General features: G+C 35.6%; 1 protein-coding gene across 1 annotated transcript in view; it reads left to right on the forward strand.

Moving 5' to 3' along the window:
• Positions 1-1,272: 1,272 nt before the first annotated feature.
• The window catches only part of LOC138700435 (microtubule-associated protein futsch-like), a gene marked incomplete at its 5' end in the record, with an annotated part of 67,289 nt that continues 45,690 nt past the window's right edge, over positions 1,273-22,871 (forward strand). Inside the window, one exon of the mRNA XM_069827052.1 lies at positions 1,273-1,378. Coding sequence (XP_069683153.1) covers positions 1,273-1,378 — 106 coding nt within the window. The remainder of the gene's footprint in view (positions 1,379-22,871) is intronic.

Below are 22,871 nucleotides of genomic sequence, written 5' to 3' on the forward strand. Positions count from 1 at the left end.
CAATCTGACCGGGAAGCGCACCCGGATGTAAAAGCAGCGCGCTAGCATTTGAGCCATAGTCGCGGCTCACGCACAAACGTAGGTAAAGTGGAGCATTTAAAAGATCTTACATATGCAAATTGGTTTAACAGCTTAATTGAACCATGCTTTGTAAAGCAGTGTCTCTGCTTTACATAGCTACTATTTACTGCACATTATACTTCCAGCATAGCAGATGGAACCTTGTATCCGGGTTTTCAGCTCTACGTGCTGAAGCTTTATCCACTAAGCCACATCGGATTCCAGTTCCGGTGCCGGATTGAATTCTCTCAGTTTAAGTTCCACCTCTTAGTTTCCCTTTACTGGACAACCCTCATGCACTGTGTCACAGATGTGTGACAGTGGCACAATGTCCAACACACTATGTGCAGAGGTGCGCTCATTACGAGTGACTAAATGGCCGGGACCCGACGGAATGAGCGCTGTCTGAAATCACTAAGTGACTATTTACCCATATCATATTATCTCCTTTCCACCCATCCTTCATCATATGGTAATGCAGAATTCCTGCACGGAAATATACTTACTTCGGTACATCACAATAATAAGATTCTCATTTGTTTCGAGATAATAATATGTTGTATTTATATTTATTTTAAAATGATCGCATATCTATAGCAGTTGTAAAAAAATTTTAATGGTACAAAACTGTTTTTGAGAAGTGTACATACATAGGGTAAATTAGGGTATGTTGGACAGTCGGGCATGTTGGACACTTTGTACTTTAACATGTTACCTCGCCACTTCTAGCAGAATGTGGTGCCCAGAAGTGTTAAAGTACAAAGTGTCCAACATGCCCGACTGTCCAACAGACCCTAATTTACCCTACATGAATTTATAGCTGCAGACATGTGATCCGCAGTTCGATGTTTATTCTGATTTTCTGATCCCTCCATTTCAGTCAACAGCTAATTTTTTAATTATTTTAATGTTAGTTATTTGAAATCATAATTTTTGTTGATGAAGTTCTGTTAAACGCGTATTACTTTAACTCTACATAGTGGAGCTGGTTTCTTCCATGAAAACAAGCGGATGTTATACAATTTTTGCACACACACACACACACACACACACACACACACACACACACACACACACACACACACACACACACACACACACATATATATATATATATATCTCTTAATTATTGCGGATGGGTATATTTAAAAAGTTTCGTATTAGTCTTGATGTTTGTGAATGTTTTTTTACTGAACCACCCTATTTCTTGTCGTTACAGGATTCCTGTCCTGGGATTCCGAGACATCTCATGTGGACCTCGAAAAGGAACTACAGGCACTTACAAGCCAAGCTCCCGAAGGAGAAGAGGCCAGAAATGGTAAAGATAAAAATAATATTTCATTGCAACGTTGCGATTTTTTTACAGTTACTCTCTTCAATGCATAGCTGGACTTCTTACTTATAATAAAATTGTTAAAAATATTTATTAAATAAATGTTTACATATAATAATAATAATAATAATAATAATAATAATAATAATAATAATCCGTGACGCTACAGCCCACGAAGGGTCAAGACCGACCAGCCGGCTGCTGGCCTCACGCCCACATGCGAAGCAGAGGTGGACGATCATCCAACCAGAATGGAGGTATCGTGTGATTAGCACGATGAGACCCCCAGCCGTTATAGCTGTTTGCGTAATCGAATTTCGCTACCTATCGTAGCTCCCCAAGTGCATCAAGATGCTGGGTGGGCACCGGTCCCATTACACACTTATAGTCACTTTTAGTATACTTTTCTTGGATACAAAGACATTTTCTCCATTGTCCCCACCACTTTTCAAAACAACCAGAAAGCTTTTTTTATGATACTTTCTTCAGCATGTCTTCACGTTCAGTTTGTTGTAATTTCGACCAGATATTTGAGGGGTTCGAGAGTAAAACATGATAAGTGACATTTTAGTCTTTTGAAGTTATTAGGTAGGTAAACACTTATATATGCAACAGTTTGTGTAGTTACCAGGAAAGTAAAATCTATATAATTCAGCCATCTATTGAGGTATTGGAAAACTATAGTCGCGACGCTGTTATTCCCGGCGTGACTCCTCCTCTTTGCTTACGTCTTAGGAAGTGAAGGCTCTATAAAGTCTAGGTACGTAGTATCGTTCGATATTTTTGTTCTTTTGTTGCCGAGCTACCAGACGAGGAATCTATTTTCCTCACCGTTAAACATTATCGTGTCGTAGCTCCTATGATAATAAATCAAACACACTGTAATTCAGCAAATAATTGAGCGGCAAATAACGTCCTCGTGTGCTTTCTGCGAACACCAACGAAAGAGCCAAAATGGCGGGCGATTATTTTAAGTATTTATCGAGCCTTAGGAAATGCATGACGTCTTCACCAGCGAATCATAAGACGCATACGTTTAAATGTAGCCGACCTGTAACGTGATGGGCTCCCGGAAATTAGAGCGACGGGACTATAACTACTGCATTAGACGCAGAATGTAAGATACCATATTATAGGCTACATATCTCATTTTTTACCAAAATGTCAGTTACCATGCTTTACACCCGAGTCACTCATTTTATCCGTTTCCTTTTGTTCTTGAATTTACAGGGTGGGAGATTCGGCAAATACGAGGCTCTTTAACTAAAGGAATGTCTTCAGAAGTCAGTGACGTTCTTGTGATAAGAACAGTATACTGTTAGTAAGGGGCGTTCTCGTTGTGGAGTAGCCTTGTTGCCATTCCTTCAGTTGTTTTCCCAAAATACAAAATGAACTCACTTCTGAACTTAGTTGCAGAATTCTGCATTCATAGTGTAACTTTTATGAAAAAATTCCTAATGCTTCGTTCCCTGATTGTAATGGAAAAAACAATAGAAACCAAAGCAAGAAACATAAATTTAATATTATGAAATCTTAACATTCAACCTCATTTTGAGTTTGGGGAGGACGATAATGTTTTCTTTTTCACAAAATTCTATCCATACGAAAATTAGTGGCTGCGAAAAAAATGTAATTTAGCTCCGTAGTCCTTACATTCGCCGGATCTTCCTTTCTGCGATTTTTTTGGCAAACGATTGAAGAAAATACAACTGTCTTCAAGAAGCCATTGAGTGTCATTGTATCCAAGGAGACTACTTTGAAGATCCTTGACATTATTCATGTGTCAATATCTGCTTAACAAAGATATCCAACTCTTATGACACTTCCCATGTCAGGCCTATGTGGAAACTTTGGACCAACAATCTTCGCGAGACATGTCAAGGTAATGATTTTTATTTGTTGAATATGAATGATATGATAAAACCTTCAATATTATTTCATTATAGTCTGCTACTAGTACTCTGGCCTCAATCATTACAGGCATCTACATATCATTTGGTAAGTTACTCAAGATATGCAGGCAACATTTTGTTACTAGTATATCGGTATTTTAATTTCTGAAACCAGAATTAAAAAATACAATTCTTTTCTCAATTTTAATGGGAGATGCAATACAGTAGACCTTTAGACTAAATAGATAATTACTTGTCTTTATATTTTAAATATAAATTTAATTGCATTAGGGTCGTTTAGGGACATCTCGACACGTTAAGGAAAATGTAAATTTTGGGACCAATTTATCCAATTTTTATTTAGATTTTTCTCCGAATATATGTGCATATGTTTTCCGTACATTTCACTTATCTGGTGCCAATATGATCATTTAATATCTCCGTATTAAAAAAATTACAAATCGATGCCGAAGTGTCGACTTCTCCCATAATGGGGGAGATTTCGATATAGTATGACAAACAAAGGAAACACTTTAAAATCCAACATTGACAATACAAATTTTAATCCTGATTGTATAATACTCTTACTAACGTTGGTCACATGTGAATTTTTCATCAGTGCCATTTCCACTTATGCCTCGTGAAAACATTTTTGTCATTCTCCAACTCACTGAAACCAAAGTTCTGTAGCATTTTCATCATAGTAATACCCACTATACGTGGTACAATAGGTTTTCTTTTATTTTCCAGATTATTTGATGAACTAGCTTCCTCCCCATACACGCCGAGCATTAGATGGCTTCCTTCTGTAGAAAAGCCTAACTTCTTTTTGGTGTTTAGTCTCCTTCAACTATTTCCTATAGTTTTCAGACGTTATTACGTCTAAGTCTTGCAGTTTTCTCTTTTGCCACCAGATGAAATGTTAACATCGGAACTGGCGACAGTTCCTTAAAGGAAGTATCAGTAAGTGAGGAATTAGACAAGTCTAAATGTCCTTGTGCAGATGGTATCTGTGGTGTTCTTGGGGTAGTGATAATGTCTTCTTCTTTAACGCGAATTTCACATCAATTTTTGGCTAGAACTAGATAGTACTCAATCATGTTATCCTGCAGTATGTCAGAATGTCAATTCTCTTACGTCATTAATTATTAATCCATATATCCTTTAGAATCAAAGCTAAAGATATGCCGAACTGATTGACCTTCCATATTTGTATCGAGAGATGTGACTTTTCCTATTTGTCCGGTAACAATTAAAATTAAAATATAAAGTTCAATTAAGATTGGTTCAATGGAAGATGAGTAGTTTGATACATGTAGGCAGACACACAGAGAGAAAACAGACAGAAGGACAAAGTGGCACTAAAAAGCTCTATGGGGGATTGCGAATTCTCCTAAGACAAAAAATATAAAAATGTTTATAGAGTCGACAAATGTCGAGTTCTCCCCAAAACACAGTGTCGAAATCTTCCCGAGTTACACCTTCATTCAAAAGACGACAGCAAACCCGAAACAAAGACATTTTTTTTTTTAGGATAATCACTTTGGCGCCTTTACTAACCTGAAAAATGTATATACAATAATTTGTGGATCTATTAACGTCACGCATGTCCAGTCAAAGTACAATAAACTAAGGATGGTAGCTTGTATTTTATGACCGAAAAGAAAAGCGTAACTCACATGTATTGTGCATTGCCTTCTGTGAACGTAAAACATGAGTTGGAGCCACGAGATTCACTTACACAGAGATTACAAACACAGTCAATACAGATCTCATATAGTTCGAACTGTTTTCACTTGGGAACAGTGCTCGCAATGTCAAAAGTGTCGAGATCTCCCATATATCTAGTTCTCCCAGAATGACTATAATACATATCCTGACGAAAGTGTTAAATTACAGTTATAGAAAAATACGTGTTTATTTATAGAACATTTTAGTTACATTGGAACGTATTCTGCAGAAAGGAACCAAACCAAAAGCAGATTTAAAATCTTAATAATTAAATAATTCCAAGAGTCCGTATTTTGATTGAAGATACGTTCTATAATATGTTTTTTGGTTAAAGCAATAAGAATATAGTTACATATATTTATGCATTTTTTATTTACGTTTAACTTTTAAGTGCATTTTTCTCAGTTTAGATATTATGTAGATTAGTTTCTTTTTGCAAAATGTGGTTCAATTAATATATCTGCACTACCTGCTCGAAAGAAGTGGACTTCCAAGAAACATAGGCAATTGACAGTGTTACTGTTTTAAACTGAGTTAATGACATTCCATATATTAGGTCGTTCAAATGAAGTCCAGCCACTTATAATGGAAAGAAAGAAACAAACAAACAAACAAAGAAGGAAAGAAACATAAATAAAGATAGAATGAAAAAAGAAAGAAAGAAGGAAAGAAAGGAGGAAAAAATAAAGATAAAAGAAAGAAAGAGAGAAAGGAAGAAGAAAGAGAAAGAAAGAGAAAAGAAAAAGAAAGAAACAAAGAGAGGGAGAAAGAAAGAAAGGATAAAGAAAGAACGAAAGAAAGAAAAAAAAAACAAACCTTATGCTTAATACTTGCCACGGTTGTTAAGACACTTTTCCAACTACTAGCACTAGGTGACAGATGCCGGCTTCGTAGAATCCCTTGTAGTCTGGGGGTAAAACAATGTTCAACTGCATTTTGTAACGCCTATTACGATGGAAATGTGGTTCCCTCCCGGCTTTTCTTCAAATATCCAAAATATGGAAATGACACGGAGATATATCTGGACTGTAGGAGCTGTAAAGGGGGTGCGGTAGTGTTTCCTAGCAAAATCTTTGCAACTCGTCCCTTGATCTGGAGTGTACATTCGAGCATTGTCATGGAGTAAAATCACTCTTCTTGTCAAAAGGCCAAGGCGTTTATTATTGATGTTTTGTCCAAGATGCCCGAGAGTTTCTGTATAGCGCTTGGTATTTGTCATTTATCCACGCTTCAGAATTTCACTAGCAATAATGAAAACAACTACAGTATAGACCCTAACATGATTTTCCTGTATTTCCTTGCATCTTGAGCTTTTTAGGTCGAGAGATCCTGTGTGTTTTCATTCCATGCTATACCAATGGAAGTATGGCCGAAAATAATGGTATCAGGACTCGTCACCTGTCACAATACGATGCAAGAACTGATCACATTCCTCTTTATATTGTCTGAGGTTCTGTTGGTAGATTCTCACACGTTCGGATTTCTGCTCAGCACCACTGTGCGCAAAGTTTGCGGTACTGCATGTGTTTGTGAAGAATTGTATGGATATTTACCTGCTTGATATTCAGTAATAAACTACGTTCGCTTATTGTTATTCTCCTATTCTCTCGAACAAGAGCATGAACATGTTGAATTGAATTTGGCGTGATAGCCATGAGCGTTTGTCCTTGTCGTGGATTGTCCTGTAGATATGTTCGGTCGGAACGAAAGCACACCAATCTTTTATAGCTAATTTCCCTAGGCATATCTCTCAACATACTGCAACCATTCTACGATAGATTTCAGTAGATGTACAATGCCCTTTTGCAGTAAAAAAGAATTACAGTTCGTTGTTCACTTTTGGGCACTTCCATCTTGCACAATTCGCTTTCCTTTTTCCATTTATTCGGAGCAACAATGACAGGCATACCAACCACATCTACCAATAGAAAGTGTATAGGCTCCGTGCGTTGCAGGGAGAAATGCACCGCCGCGCTCTGAGTGGCGAAAATTGTAAGTTCTTGCGTACTACCGCGCGAGCATCAGCTGTCATCTCACAGTGTACTGCCATGGCAGATTTAATAATAACAGTGGGATTTCAAAGTATTTTCTATGACAATAATCGGCCAAATTCTTCTAAGAAAGGTCGTTTACTTGCAGAAAGTGGTCATGTATTAAATTTACAAGAAAAATATTTCGCTGGAATTTGCAAGAGTGTAATAACTGCAAATGTAATAAGACAGACATCAGTTAGCCTGAAACCTTATCATGTCACCATAGTGGTAACGTAGTTATTTATGTATTATTACTATTTGTGATTGATGTTAATTTATACATTAAACGATGCTGACTTAAAAAGACGACCTCATGTTATCGTAGGTTAATGCTGCTAGAGAAGCGACTAATAGTTCCTGCGAATGTCCTGCTGGATCGTCAGGAAAATGTAAACACATTTCCGCTGTTGTTTATGCAGTTAACTCCGAACGCATCACTTCGCGAACTGATCAGCCCTGCGAATGGTCTCGACCCCATATCTCAAATGCGGGGAAAGAGAAATATAGCAAGGGGAAGAGATTAGAAGAACTTTTTCCCAAAAAAAAGCAGAGGCTTGAAGTTGAAGCAATTGAAATTCCTGCACTGAAAACCCCATGCATACTGACAAAAATTTTAAACGAAGAGAAAAAATCAGAATCACTTAAAGTTGTCAATGAACTGCTGGGACATCTAATAACAGATATCACAGCTATTGTTGAGAATAATGCATGTAAAGGGCTAATCACAACATTATTAATGAAACAAGAAACTAGGCCTATAATAATTAATGAATGTAGTAGCAACATTTCTACATTAGAAAATGATTTTTATGATAATCATGTCCTAATTGATAAGACCAGAGCAACTGAAATTTGTGTAAAAACCTTGCATCAATCAAAATCAGACTTATGGTTTACAGAAAGAAAAATAAGGATTTCTGCGAGTAGGGCACATTCAATTAAAACTAGAAAAAAAGATCATGAGAAGCTGGTAAATACCCTCATGAACCCAAAATTGCTTCATGGTAGGGGTCTTAGGAATGTAACTTTTGGAAGTAAATTAGAAAAAACTGCACTTGACAAATACACAAATTCATATGACAGAACAGTTGCTGGTTGTGGTCTTATCATTCACTTAACCCAACCTTGGTTGTGTGCTAGTCCTGATGGGATAGTAATGATGAATGGTAAGCCAGAAAGAGTATTAGAAATTAAATGTCCTATTTCATGTAAAGAAAAACCCATTGTCGGTGAGAATGGGGACATTAATGTATCCTATATTATAAAAAATTCACAAGGAAATTTGGAACTAAAACAAAGTCATACATATTTCACTCAGTGTCAACTGCTGATGTACTGTTGTGGCGTTGATTTCTGTGATTTTTTCATTTATACAGAGAATCATATTTCCATTCTTATAGAAATTCAAAGAAATGATATGTTCCTGAAGGGCTGTATTGAAAAGTTGCAACAGTTTTACTTCACACACTATTTAAAAGAACTGGCATACCGTTCTAATAATGATCTTCAGAAATCAATGGAGGCTGTACATTAGTCATAACACAACACATGTGCACAATGTCATCAATACAATGTAATAGTTCACTTGGACATTTTTGAAGTATATTATACACTTTCACTCTTTGAATGTAGCGTTCAACGTGGATCCGCACACTAGCAATATTATAAGTATCATCAACTTGATCAGGTGTTAAGTGAGGGTGGTATTACCAAAATTGCATTGCTCTCCTCCAATACAGTTTTTATTCCGGGAAAACCTTTATCTGCCATAATTTGATCTCCTGGTTCTATCAGTTTCTAAATTCCACAGTCATTTGTGACAAAACTGTCATTGGCTCTACCTCCATAACATTTGGAAATAAATGTTACCATACCACAAGGCGCAATTCCAATAAGAACTTTTGCAGTATATGCAGACTTATAGTTAGAGTACATATATACACGCTGACTGATTTCAGGAGGTTGCTCTGTTTTAATTTCAGTGCAGTCAATAATAGCTCTACAATTCGGATAATTATCTTTAAACACACAATGTTGCATTAACAGTATCTTTGCTAGGCCAGAAAACAAAGTTTTTAGTTGCTTGTGCAAGTGTAGGTAAAACAGATTGGAATATTCTAGAAATAGTACTACAGTGAACATTGAAAATTACAGCAAGGGCAGCAAATGGCAAGGCTAACTTCATTTTCATTAAGAATATTAAAAGTTTATTTTCTTTACTAATTTTACGCTGGGTACTGTCTGACAGTAAGTTAAAAAATAAATTAAAAATTTATGTGTTAACACCAGCCAGGACATTTAATTGTGATTCATCAGAAATTGAACTACAACCAAAAAATCCTCTTTTTTCATATGGGGAGTCAGACACAGACAGTTTACTGGAACACTTAGGTTTGGCATATAATGCGTGGAAGGCTGATATGCATGCTTGTGTGCTGACATTGTTTCCATCCACCATACAACTGAATTCAAACTTGCTTTCTTTGTCATAATTTCTATCTGTCTGAGTTTGGGCATCAGTTTTGGTGGTCACTAGGATAGACCCACTATCTTCCAAAGGGTCTGATGTATCCGGCTGTGAAATCATTTCAGTTCTTTTCTTCAGTCTTTTAAATCTGTTGAGAGAGTCTGTTCCTGTTGACTCCCTTTTGTAACATTCAGGAAAGATGCTTGGAACATATGCTAGACTAGCAGGATTTTGAGATTTACACCCTCCTATGAAATGTTCGCTACAGATTCTAGATGATTTGGAAGGTGTCCATAAAGTGCCGTCTGCCCTATAAAAATAATTCGTGTAAATGTGACATATTAATGTAAACATATTTTTAATGTTTGACAAAACTATAAAGGCAGATGATATTTAGAAAATCGCTTCAAATAGATTTCATAAAATGTAGCTTTGGTTTCTATTAAATGTTTTGTAATTTCTGTTGTAATGAGTATAAATTATTTTTTGTTATATATCTTCGTAATGTTATATCTTTAGGACTATTACAATATTGTAATGTACTTTTATCTATATTATTTTTCTGTATTTGTAATTCCTTCTATATTCATAGTATGATTCTGTAATTGTAAAATATGTACCTATGTAATGATACTATGTTTCCGTATTTGTCATATAGGCCTATTTCTGTAATTATATAATACAGGCTATCATAAAGACTTAGCTATAATTACTGAATATAATGCGCCCTACTATTATGATGTGTTTACAAATATGGCCTACAGCTGCTTATTTTGTAAGTATAACATTAACGTGATTATTTGCATGCAATAGTTACTGTAGGTTTATTGTAAAATCCTCGATTACGATAAGTTCTGTAAAAACTTAATTAGGTATTAATTAAAATACTTAAATCCCAAATACTTAATTTAAACTCACTCTTTCCGATTTACTGCTATTATCCACCGTCTTTTCAAATCCATTTCGTGGGGTCGTGATGGAAAACTATAAAACTTCACATTTTGCTCTGTATTGCAATATCTATTATTATAGCTAAAAACACAGCACATAATTTTGCTGGACCGCTTTGACATTTTTAAAATAGCAATCTAAAGGCAACACTTTATGAAAGATTAAATAAATGCGTATAAAATCACTCCTACTCGAATCTTCCAGCAGTCGGCTGTCAACACAGATCACACACAGCTGTTGAAGACAAGCCTACAAGTAGTTCTCGTAGTGTCCGCCTGCAGCAGCACAGTGCTATACGCACGGAGCCTGTAACTATTGTTGCCAGTACCGTTAAAGCGAACTCAGGGCGATACTCCTGCGCATAGTAAGCCTAACCAAATATGACCAGTCGCACATCAATGCTGTTTGCCTTTACTTTAGATTTACATTGGAATATTTTAAATGGTGCTAAAACATCACTGATATTTATTCATCGTTGTTATAATGATTACAGTTCTTGCTCTGGGCGTAAGTATAGCATGTTTAAACCCTGTCGAGAGTGATGGCTTGTAGGAGGGAGAGTTCCTGTGCATCATCCGTCAAGCCGTGACGCCATGTGGTATATTTACTGCATGTAAACAATAAGTGAAAAATATTTGTCAAGGTTGGAATTAACAGACATCACACCGGTAACAACTGCGAAAACTTCTAATAAGCAGAAGTGGAAGCATGTCTTGCTGGTCCAACTCCTTCTATGAGTAGCAAAATTCGTCGACGTATATCTGTGAGGTACACAAATTACAAATAAATATCTGTTAGGCCGAAACGATCTGAAAAGAACAATGACTTAGTTATCAAATGCTCGACATTGCATACAAGCAATGCAACTAATAGTTTTCAGTTATACTTGTATTATGTATAAATTCTATTGCAAAGGTTATGATATCAATAGTTCATTTCTTTCGAATTTGTGACCTTAATCTAAAAAAAATCATAAGTAGTAATTTTAAAGCATAATCGGAAATACGACATTATTGTATCATTATCCGAATTACAATACGGAAAAAGACCAGTCTTGGTACTCTGGGTTCCAGAAATACTGCGACCTGTTTAAGCAGAAAAAAACTTCCCAGTTTAAATAATGACTCACTTTTATCCCAATTAAAATACTTTATGCTAAACATAAATCATACACAATTGGCTGATATTAAGAGAATTGATTTATTTTTAAGTTAGTTTGTACTTATACGGAATTTAAAGAATATATCTTTATTGTCAGTTATATTTATCCAATAATAGCTTGTATCAAAAGTTGTTAAAACGTGCACTTTTTTTCGCAATCGTGAAGCACGATCATGTTTTTTGCTGAAACTTGTTGCTAGGTAAACCATTCTTTATAACATAAAACTATACTGAAATAGATTCATTACAGTGCACTTGCTGTTACTTAGTTACCATTACAATGCAGTTTTGCGAAGGCTTTGGAATAATATTGTTCTAAATTTTCAACGCAAAATATATTGTATTTGCAATTTTAAAAATGTAATCCTGCAAAAAATGTTGTACAATACACTAATAATAATAATAATAATAATAATAATAATAATAATAATAATAATAACAATAATAATAATAATAATAATAATAATAATAATAATGGCTTTATTTAACCTGGCAGAGTTAAGGCCGTAAGGCCTTCTCTTACACTCAACCAGGATTAAAACTTGCTTACATAGTTGAACATAAAACTGGATCGGAATGAAGTAATTACATACCGATACAATTTAGGTACATAATGATATCAAAAGAGGTAGTTACATAAAAATTTACCTCATAAAATAAAAATAAACATATCGGTAGTGGAATACTTATTAATGTTGTTAGAATCAAATACGAATCACATAAAAACAGAAGCCTATAATTCAATAAAAAATGTACACCGTAAAAATAAAAATAAACACATTAGTATACATATTAGTATTAAATTACAATTAAGTAGGATTTACATAATTAAACCAGAAACCGACAATTGAATAAAATGCACACAAAAAATAGATTAATAATAAAAAACAACACAGTGGGATACATATTGGCGTTAAGTGATAAATAAACACGATTTAGATAATAAAAATAAGAAACAAACAAAAAAATAAAAATAAATACAGTGGAACACATTCCATTAAATATTTGCAACGCGTTAGATCTGGCAACTCATCATAAGATATTTTTCTAGTTTACATTTAAAGGAAATTAAAGTTAGGCAGCCCTTGACTTCAGGCGGCAGAGAATTCCAGTGACGACAAGTAGCAACAGTGAAAGATGAAGAATAAAGAAATGATGTGTGGAGTGGTATTTCTAGCGTGTTATCATATTGTGACAGAGTGTTTAAGTTATGATACCGAGAAAGACTGTGGAATCAGACAGATAAGTAAGAGGGAGTAGAGGTGTGCAAAATTCGGTGTATGAGAGAAAGGGAATGTAACTTTCTCCTCTCATTTAACCTGAGCCACAATAATTTATCGAAAGAAGGAGAAATGTGATTGTAGTAGCGAACATTACAAATGAAACGAACACACGCATTATGAACACGTTGCAGTTTCTGGGATAAATCCGTCCTGAGATCACTGAATAAAGCGTCACAATAATCGAAATGAGGCATAATAAGAGTCTGTACAAGCATCTGCTTTAATTTAGCTGGATAGTGGTACAATCTTTTTAATGAGTGAAGAGTGGAAAACACTTCCTTGCATGTGTGTTTGATATGTGTGCCCCAGGTAAGGTTAGATTCAAAATGAACTCCCAGGTTTTTACAGTTGAACTGAAAGAAATGATCGCTTTATTCAGAGTCACAGGAGGAAGGTTCAGCTTAATAATAATAATAATAATAATAATAATAATAATAATAATAATAATAACAATAATAATAATTCGTGGCGCTACAGCCCCTGAAGGACCCAGACCGACCAGCCGGCTGCTGGCCTCACACCCACATGTCGAAGCAGAGGTGGACGATCATCCAATCAGAATGGAGGAATCGTGTGGTTAGCATGATGATCCCCTCAGCCGTTATAGCTGACATTCGCAACCGGATTTCGCTACCTATCGTTGCTCCCCAAGTGCATCACGATGCTGGGTGGGCACCGGTCCCATACACTGGCCGAAATTTCATGAGAAAATTTCTTCCTCCATGAGGACTCGAACCAGCGCGCATTCCGTAACGCGACTCCTAGGCAGGATAATATCGGGGATTAATCGTTTATTCGAAAATAAGATAGCCTGTCATTTATCTGTATTTAAGTTAAGTCCGAATTGTTGAGACCAAGATGAAACGGATTCGAGATCTTTATTGAGTCTATTAATACAGTCACTTGGTCTATCAGGACTGGCAGAAATGTATAATTGAACGTCATCTGCATAAATATGATATCTGCAATATTTAAATGACTTGGAGGTATCGTTAATATAGAGACCGAAAAGCAATGGACCCAATACCGAACCCTGGGGAAATCCTGACTCTACTGTCTGCCAGGAGGAGAACCGATTATTAAAGACAACACGCTGCTGGCGGCCAGTGAGGTAGAAGTGCATCCAGGTGATAACGCTGTCAGAAAAATTTAACACTCGAAGTTTAGTTAATAGTAGATCCATGTCAATTGAGTCAAATGCTTTGTTATAATCCAATAAAATTAATATTGTTGCTATTCGTTTATCCATAGCCTCTCGTATATCTTCAGTTAAATTCAATAAAGCTGTGGAAGTGCTATGCCCGCTTCTGAATCCAGATTGGAAGGGGTCGATAATATTAAATTCAATCAGATATTTGCTTAATTGCTTATGGAGAATACGTTCAAGAGCCTTTGATAGAACGGGAAGAATGCAGATTGGCCTATAGTCTTTAGGAGATGAAGGTGTGTTTATTTTAGGTATTGGACGCACTAAAGCCGTCCATTATAACTCCAAGATGTTACTTAGATTTCAGAAAACGTAAGATTTCAATCCTAAAATTGAAAGTACAGTGCGATCAGTTTTGTTTCCGCCGGAGTGTTTTTCCTGTGGGCGAGCGCGCCGCTTATTTACCGGTTAGCCAGTTAGCCGGGTCTCAGTGATTAGCGAGAAGGTAAAATAATAAAACAAATCATCCATACAACAATACACAAACAAATTTAAGAGTCTCATTAGCCTTCATACCAAATTATCAAATGAGATGTTCAAACTGCCCGCCTTCATTCTCCACACATTTTTTTGCATTTCTTTAGGAAATTATTCATCACATTTTCCAGAATCCATTCACAAAATTCGCGCCTAGCTGAAGAGCATGTGCCACAGTTATTTTATACGGCTTGAAGTGCAATAATTTAGTAGCCTTTTGCACAGACTCATATGAAAGTCCCACTTGTGCAAGACAACCTAGAGATTTTCTAGGAGAATTTTCTAAACGATTACGAATGTCATGTAATCTTTCTTCGGTGAGAACCCTACGCTGCTTTTTTGGTTTCTTAGGCTGGACACTGGACTGTTTTACGATCTGCAGCGTCTACACCCTGGAATCTTTCTTGAAACCGTCTTCGAACTTCACGAGCTGACTGATGAATCGTAAATAAAGACGCTGTGCCGTTGTAAACTCACAAGACATAATATATTTTATGTATACAGCTCACTTGACGATATGTGTCAGAGAAAGAACAATTGTTTGTATGCATCTGAAGTCTGATTAGTGTAACATGTAGCTAATCGGCGATTTATGCAATGGAGAGAGAAAGGAACTGGCCAGCTTACCCCATTATCTCCTGGCCTAGTTGCCTCATAAGTGATGCTTTGTGGTATCACTTGTGAGGTTCAGACCTGTCTTCGGACAGTTGACTAAACAACTGTCGAATTAAGAAACGAACAACACAACACACAGCCGGGAACAGCTGCGCTACAACTACAAACAGACAGACAGACTTCCTATTCCCTCCAGTGCGCGGCAAACGAGTGGGGGCTCGCTCATAGGAAAAACCCCGCGCGCCGCGGGGAAAGCATAACTGATCGCAGTGTATTATACACACAAGCAACACAGATTCACTAATGTACAGCGTAAAGTAGGAGAAGAATGTATAAATTAGACACAAGAGAGAAAGAAGAGTTGTTGAAAATTATCTCCTCTCCAAAATTTACTTCTCCGTTGCACACTAGCTAGATTAATAGGCAATACCAGGCCTCACAGACTGTTTTATTAAATAATACAGTGGAATTCCAGAAGACTGAAATAAAATGCTTGGCTGCGATATCATGGTACAAGGAAGTTCTAAAGAATTTCTCTCGCTGCTCACATTTTACATTGCAACACTTGTTACTCCAACATTTCCCTAATCACAAACTTCTCCTGCCTCAGGACTCAATTACAAGTAGCCAGTTATTATTAGTCTGAAACTCCGGATGCAAGTTGCTCCAGCCACTCGGCACGAGAAGGATAGCGCCAGGTATACGCAAGGAATTTTGTTAAAAACATCAATTTGAAGCGAATGGTATTCTGTTTATCTGCTTATTAAACTCGTACTTAATTCGTATATTAGTTTTCCAATTTATTTGTTTATTTATTTATTTGTTTATTTATTTATTTATTTCATATTTATTTATTTACTAATTTTATATATTTACTAGTTTAATATTATTATTATTATTATTATTATTATTATTATTATTATTATTATTATTATTTTAATATGCCTATATGTTTGGTTATTATTTCTTCATGAGCTTTTTTTTCGCCCTACTTTTAATTTTCGATTTATTTGTTTATCATTTACCTGATACCTTAGATTATTTGTTCACAACATTTCTCATTTTGAAGGAAAGACAAATAGACGTCTTGCAATCAGAAAATCATAACACCAGAAAATTATAAGTGTAAGAGAACGTACAGCTATTGGATCGAGTCCCCTCGAAGTTTCATAGGGCTTCCAGGACGATACGTCTATTGATATTATGTGCATATCACATATGTTCACACATATTTATGTTCACTTCTATTTTCGTTCACTTTAATTTTATGTCTAGATTTTTTGGTCCATTAAAACTGGAACTCGTGTTTATGTTTTTCATAGGATATAGTCCGGGCCATTGAGGAAAACGTGTCGAGAGGAGAAACATGCGAACGAGAGCGCTTAGATGTGAGTGTGAAGCGTAATAATTATTATGATGACGAAATGAGTCTAAGGTCCAACGCCAAAAGCTACCCAGCAATTCCGCGTCAAATAGCTGAGGGAAAACCTCGGAAGAAACCTCAACTTGTTCCAAGCAGGATTTGAACTCACAGTTTCATAGTCAGACATGGTAGCCGTTACAGTGGTGGACACAAAGTAATCTTATTAGAAATGTTATGAAATACGGTAATGTAGAATTAGTTATAAGGTGAAGTATTATACAGGCCTTTATTTTTCCATCCTATAAATAAATCTGAAGCAATTATACCGTATTATTATAATATTACATAACGCAGTTTTAATTAGGTTACTGTGCTGTACAAAACACTGTTGACTTTATATTGCAGTAGCATCGGAGTTCAGGAAATTATACACACTTACAGAGCATTCCAGGCCAATTCGTCCATAGCAGACCTGTCCAAGGGAACTAACCCGAACTGGCTCTCGGGGCACGGAGGCAGAAAGCAAGTGAGCGGGAGCGCGAGGATGAGTGCAGTGGCGGATTCAAGCACTAGTCGTGTTTTACTCAGTGAAGCGGCTTTTATTTATATTTTCAAATAAATGCTTCTCCGATAACAACTATCAGTTTAAGTGCATGTACAAGAATTATTCTAAACATTTTTAATAGGCCTATTAGTATTATTAATATTAGAGGAGAAAAATTCGCTCCGGCGCTGGGAATCGAACTCGGTCCTTGGTTCTACGTATCAAGCGCTCTAACCATTGAGCTACGCCGAAGTTCAATCCACAGCACAGGATCGAACCTCTCTCCTCCAATGTTTTTCCCTTTGTGGCCTGACTCCAAGTTCGACATGTATCTTGACGTTTTTATATTAAATCAACTGTCATTATACAAGGAGCGCACTCAGTTGAATGACTTGGTGGCCGGGATTCCACAGTAATATGCACTGTTGCTCGAAGAATCTATGTAAAGGTTAATTTTTTGTTCTTGCAGAATACGTCTGTTACGGTAACAATTAATATTCGAGGAGAAAAATTCGATCCGGTATTGTGGATTGAACTTCGGTGTAGCTCAATGGCTAGAGCGCTTGGTACGTAGAACCAAGGACCCGGGTTCGATCCGCGGCGCCGGAGCGAATTTTTCTCCTCTAATATTATTTGTTACCGTAACAGACGTATTCTGTAGGACCAAAAAAATTAATCTTTACGTAAACTATTAGTATTATGCCTGAATAGGCCTAATACGTGCTCTGGCATATCAAAATAAACAAAATAATAAGATTAGTTTAATTCAGAGATTACAGTATACTTTGCATAGGTAGAGAGACCACTTCTCTTGACTGCAATAAATTCCATGAGATTACACTACGTGTGTGTCTCTGTGCTATGAGACGTGAAATATCTGGACATACAGGCTTACAAAATAGAGGTTAAAAATAACCGATACGTAAAGAATGCCAGCATAAGAAGATTACAGTATGACTGCATCTATAATAGCTCTAAAATCAGTCGTCAGACTTGCTGAACATTATCATCATTGCAACCATTAATAATAACGAAATGATATAAGTAACATTATTATTATGCTTATTATTATTATTATTATTATTATTATTATTATTATTATTATTATTATTTTTATTATTATTACTATTATTATTATTATTATTATTATTATTATTACTCAGAATTAAACTTGCCTCCTTTAAGGAGACTTTCTCAAGATCCTCAGGTCCACTGCTGCGGAGTAACGATGAGAATGTCTGACCGCGAAATGAGCAGGCCTTGGTTCAAATCCTGGTTGGGAAAGTTACCTGGATGAGATTTTTTCCGCTTTTTTTTTTTTTTTTTTTTTTTTTTTTTTTTTTTTTTTTTTTTTTTTTAACCCCTGTAAGGCGATTATAGAACCAATAATGTAGTGGAAGGTTTCCAATCTAAATTTCAAAAAATTGTTTCTGGACATTATGTCAGTATTTGGAGATTTATAGAAAACATAAAACAAGAATAGAATGAGACACAGAATACCATTTATCCAAGTTCACAATGGTCACTTAAACGTAAAACATCTCATAAGCATATTACTACGTAAGTACCAGTACGAGTACATTATTACACAAGGCGAACTGAAGGGATTGTACATCAGTACAATAAATATAAGGACAACAATAATGTGAAATAATATCTGAAGGCACTTTCATATCATATGCAGCTGCATGCTGACCCCAGTGAGAAAGAAAATTATGAAATAAAATACGTGACAGAATATTGTAAGCTAGCTTACATTTCATTGTCAAATTATTAATTTATATTTTAATAAATATTGTTCTGGAGATTCATAATACCGTACATGTAATAACTCTTGACATTTTAAAGTAATGGCCAATTAAAGATTGTGGACATTTTTTATATTGGACATTTAAGATAATGGTCATCTAATGACCGTGTACATTTTTATACTAGACATGTAATGTCTATGGACATTTAAGATAATGGCTATATAATGACTGTGTACATTTTTTATATTGGACATTTAAGGTAATGGCCATTTAATGACTGTGTACATTTTTTATGTTGGACATTTAAGGTAATGGGCATTTAATGACTGTGGACATTTTTTATATTGGACATTTAAGGCAATGGCCATTTAATGACTGTGGACATTTTTCTACTGAACATTTAAGGTAATGGCCATTTAATGACTGTAGACATTTTTATATTGGACATTTAAGGTAATGGCCATTTAATGACTGTGGACATTTTTCTACTGAACATTTAAGTTAATGGCAATTTAATGACTGTAGACATTTTTATATTGGACATTTAATGTCTAAGGACACTTAAGATGGTGGCCATTTAATGACTGTGGACATTTTTATATTGGACATTTAATGACTGTGGAAATTTTCTATACTAGACATTTAATGTCTATCGGCACTTAAGATAATGGCCATTTAATGACTGTGGACATTTTTTATACTGGATATGTAAGGTAATTTTAATGGACATTTAATGACTGTGGACATTTTTATATTGGACATTTAATGTCTAAGGACACTTAAGATAGTAGCCATTTAATGACTGTGGACATTTTTATACTGGACATTTAAGGTAATGGACATTTAATGACTGTGGACTTTTTTATATTGGACATTTAATGTCTAAGGACACTTAAGATAGTGGCCATTTAATGACTGTGGACATTTAAGTTAATGGCCATTTAATGACTGTGGACATTTTTATACAAGATATTTAATGTCTATCGACACTTAAGATAATGACCATTTAATGACTGTGGACATTTTTTATACTGGACATTTAAGATAATGGCCATTTAATGACTGTAGACATTTTTATACTGGACATTTAATGTCTATAGACATTTAAAATAATGACCATTTAATGGCAGTGGACACATTTTATATTGAACATTTAATGACTAAGGACATTTCTGATACTGGACATTTTGCAGTGTACTAATTGACTGATAATCTTTTAGAGACAAATTAATTCATTTTAGGGGTGGAATAAAATTTTAGGTGACTCGCCAAAAAGGTGGGTGGAAGCAGCCGAGGAATGGATGAAGTCATGGATCTATAGAACAGCCCATCAACAGCGAATCGCGGCTGCTGACGTCATGAACGTGATAAAATACGCGAACCGAAACAACTGTCTGCACCACAGCCCACTTGATGTTTTGTTACAGCTTATTATGCTGCAGTTTCACTTTTTACCACTTATGGGGGATACAAAGCAGAGTGAATCTGAAGGAGCCCTTGCATCTCGCCAGCCTTCCACATAAAACAACATTTTGTTGTCGACAGCAGAGTGCGGGTTACTTTAGCCAGTAATTCAGCATAGGACTCTTACAACAATAAGCTATTCTAGCACATGACTGTAGCTGTAAAAATGATTCATATAACTACTGTATTGCATATAGAACCCGTGAAAAGCAAGATGAAACGATGAATTTATTTTTCCTACTCGATTAGGCCTACCCTTTCATTCTTCCACTTAATGCTATGTTTATTTATTTCCTTATTTTTTTTTTCGCCAATATAATTTATTAATTCATACTTCTGCCCTTCCACTCACTTATTCATTGTTTATTTGATCGTATTCAGCTCCTGTATTAAGCCCAGTTCCCACGGTGCTTGTTTTCTTGCGTGTTTCCTTGCTGGCCAGCAAGCTGGGTGCCGTGGTGGGTACGATGCTCGCTCCCGTGTTGGCTACGGTGATGGTTGTTGTTCTCACAGAGCTGGATCTTTTCACAGTTCAAATTGGAAAATCATCTACTGTTTTATTTGTTGCAACACTCATGGTCAAAAAGAAACTAAACCTTGAGTGGAAAACAACTAAAGTCCTACTTTAACAATAGTAAATGTCGTAAAAAGGTAATTAAGCCATAAGTGCAAAACAGCTAAAGCCTGATATTTAATTGCTGTTTCTTAGAAACTACAGAATATAGAAAAAACAGGTTTAGTTGGAAAACAACGAACATGACGACATGGTTTTAGTGGTGATACCACAGTCTACTATATACAGTCGCGAAGCTCAATATGTAGTAAAAATGCAAACATGGGTAGTTGCCCACCACTAGGATCGCTACTATCGCCTCATCGTCGCAAATCTCTCTCCTAGCACACGACAAAATATGTTACACTTTCGTTGTCGTGTTCTTTTGGAAAAATTAACACCTTCCTTCCATTATTGAAATATTAAATGCATAAAGTTAATTTATTATTTTAATGAAGTATATTAAATTCCACCATAAACTCGAAGATACCTGCAAGAAATAAATTAATATAATTTTTGTTTGTGCAAAACGAACTGAAATTTACTATAATAGCTTCACTCATTCAGGATTATAGCGGTAATTAACTATGAAACCAATAAATATTAATTTGCATTTCTCTTTACAACAATAATAATGGAAATATGAATTAATGGAGTAACTTACTTGTACCGGTACTTGTAGTGTAGGCTTACGTAGTTAACAAAGTGGGATGAGGTTAAGCAATAATAATCACACCAGAATTGGAAATAAAATGTGATCAATAAATTTTATTCTAACAGACTTTTTCTACGTCTCTAGTAAAGCAACAAATAAAAATAACAACAAAATTAACAGCTATAATTAAAAGCATATCCTTTGAAGAAAAAAGTAGGCCTAAGCAATAATAATCCCACCAGAAGTGAAAATAAAACGTGATCAATAAATTTCATTAAAACAAACTTAATTTTTCTTCGTATTTAGTAAAATAACACATAAAAATAATAACAAAATTAATAGCTACAATTAAAAATATATCCTCTGAAAAAAAAAGCAGACCTAACCTTTATTTCTCTGGAAATTTAGCAGCCTAAGTGACAGAACTTTAACTGGTATCTAATGTCCTTTCGGTTAGATTGAAACATTTCATTGTGAAATTTAAGGATATAATGTATTCTAACAGTCACAAAGAACTTCAAATTAACAGTTTTGTTTCTGCACAGTATTCTTGTGGAAACCCAGGAACCTTTCTGAATCTTTCGGAAATCGGAAAAAAGATAACTCTGGCCTCTTTCGCTTACTGTTGCTACAGTTTATAGCACTACAAACGTCTCCTCCTTGTCCCATATTATTATTCCAATTATTATATTTTAGCCATTAACATTTTCATTATAACCAATAACGAACATTTCACAAGCATCAACGTGAAACACGCAACGAGCTAGCACTCGATAGAAATACGACACAGTCCAAAGTCGACCATGGACAGTCTATTGTTTCTAGTTGCTAACCGCTTGGAGCGCTTTATCACGAGATTTGCAAAAAAACACCTCAAGCTTCGCGACTGTATATAGTAGACTGTGGTGATACTATATCATCATCTTTGGTTCCAGCCTGAAAACTAACATGAAAAATAGCAAGGAACCTACCCTCGAAATCAAGCAGGCTAGCCACCAAAGCAGCCACCAAAGCGCATTACTTCCAGAAAGCGAGCACGCAGAGTAGCCATCAGCGCAGCCACCTTGGAATCCATCACAGAAAATGGATGAATGAGTGAATGAATGCATGAGTGAGGTATGAATCACAATAAAATCCGAAGGTAATTACGCTGTAGATACGGAGTCATGGCTTCACAGAAACATGTATGATGGGAAATATGCAGGACTGATTATAGGATTTACAGAAGAGATAGAGATGACAGGGGCGGAGGTGTATTTATTTGTATTAAAACAGGTGTTCCCTCTGATTGAAGTTCTGGCTGATATGTAGGCTATCAGGCAGTATATCTC

Source organism: Periplaneta americana, chromosome 5 (assembly GCF_040183065.1).
Source record: "Periplaneta americana isolate PAMFEO1 chromosome 5, P.americana_PAMFEO1_priV1, whole genome shotgun sequence".
Lineage (NCBI taxonomy): Eukaryota > Metazoa > Arthropoda > Insecta > Blattodea > Blattidae > Periplaneta > Periplaneta americana.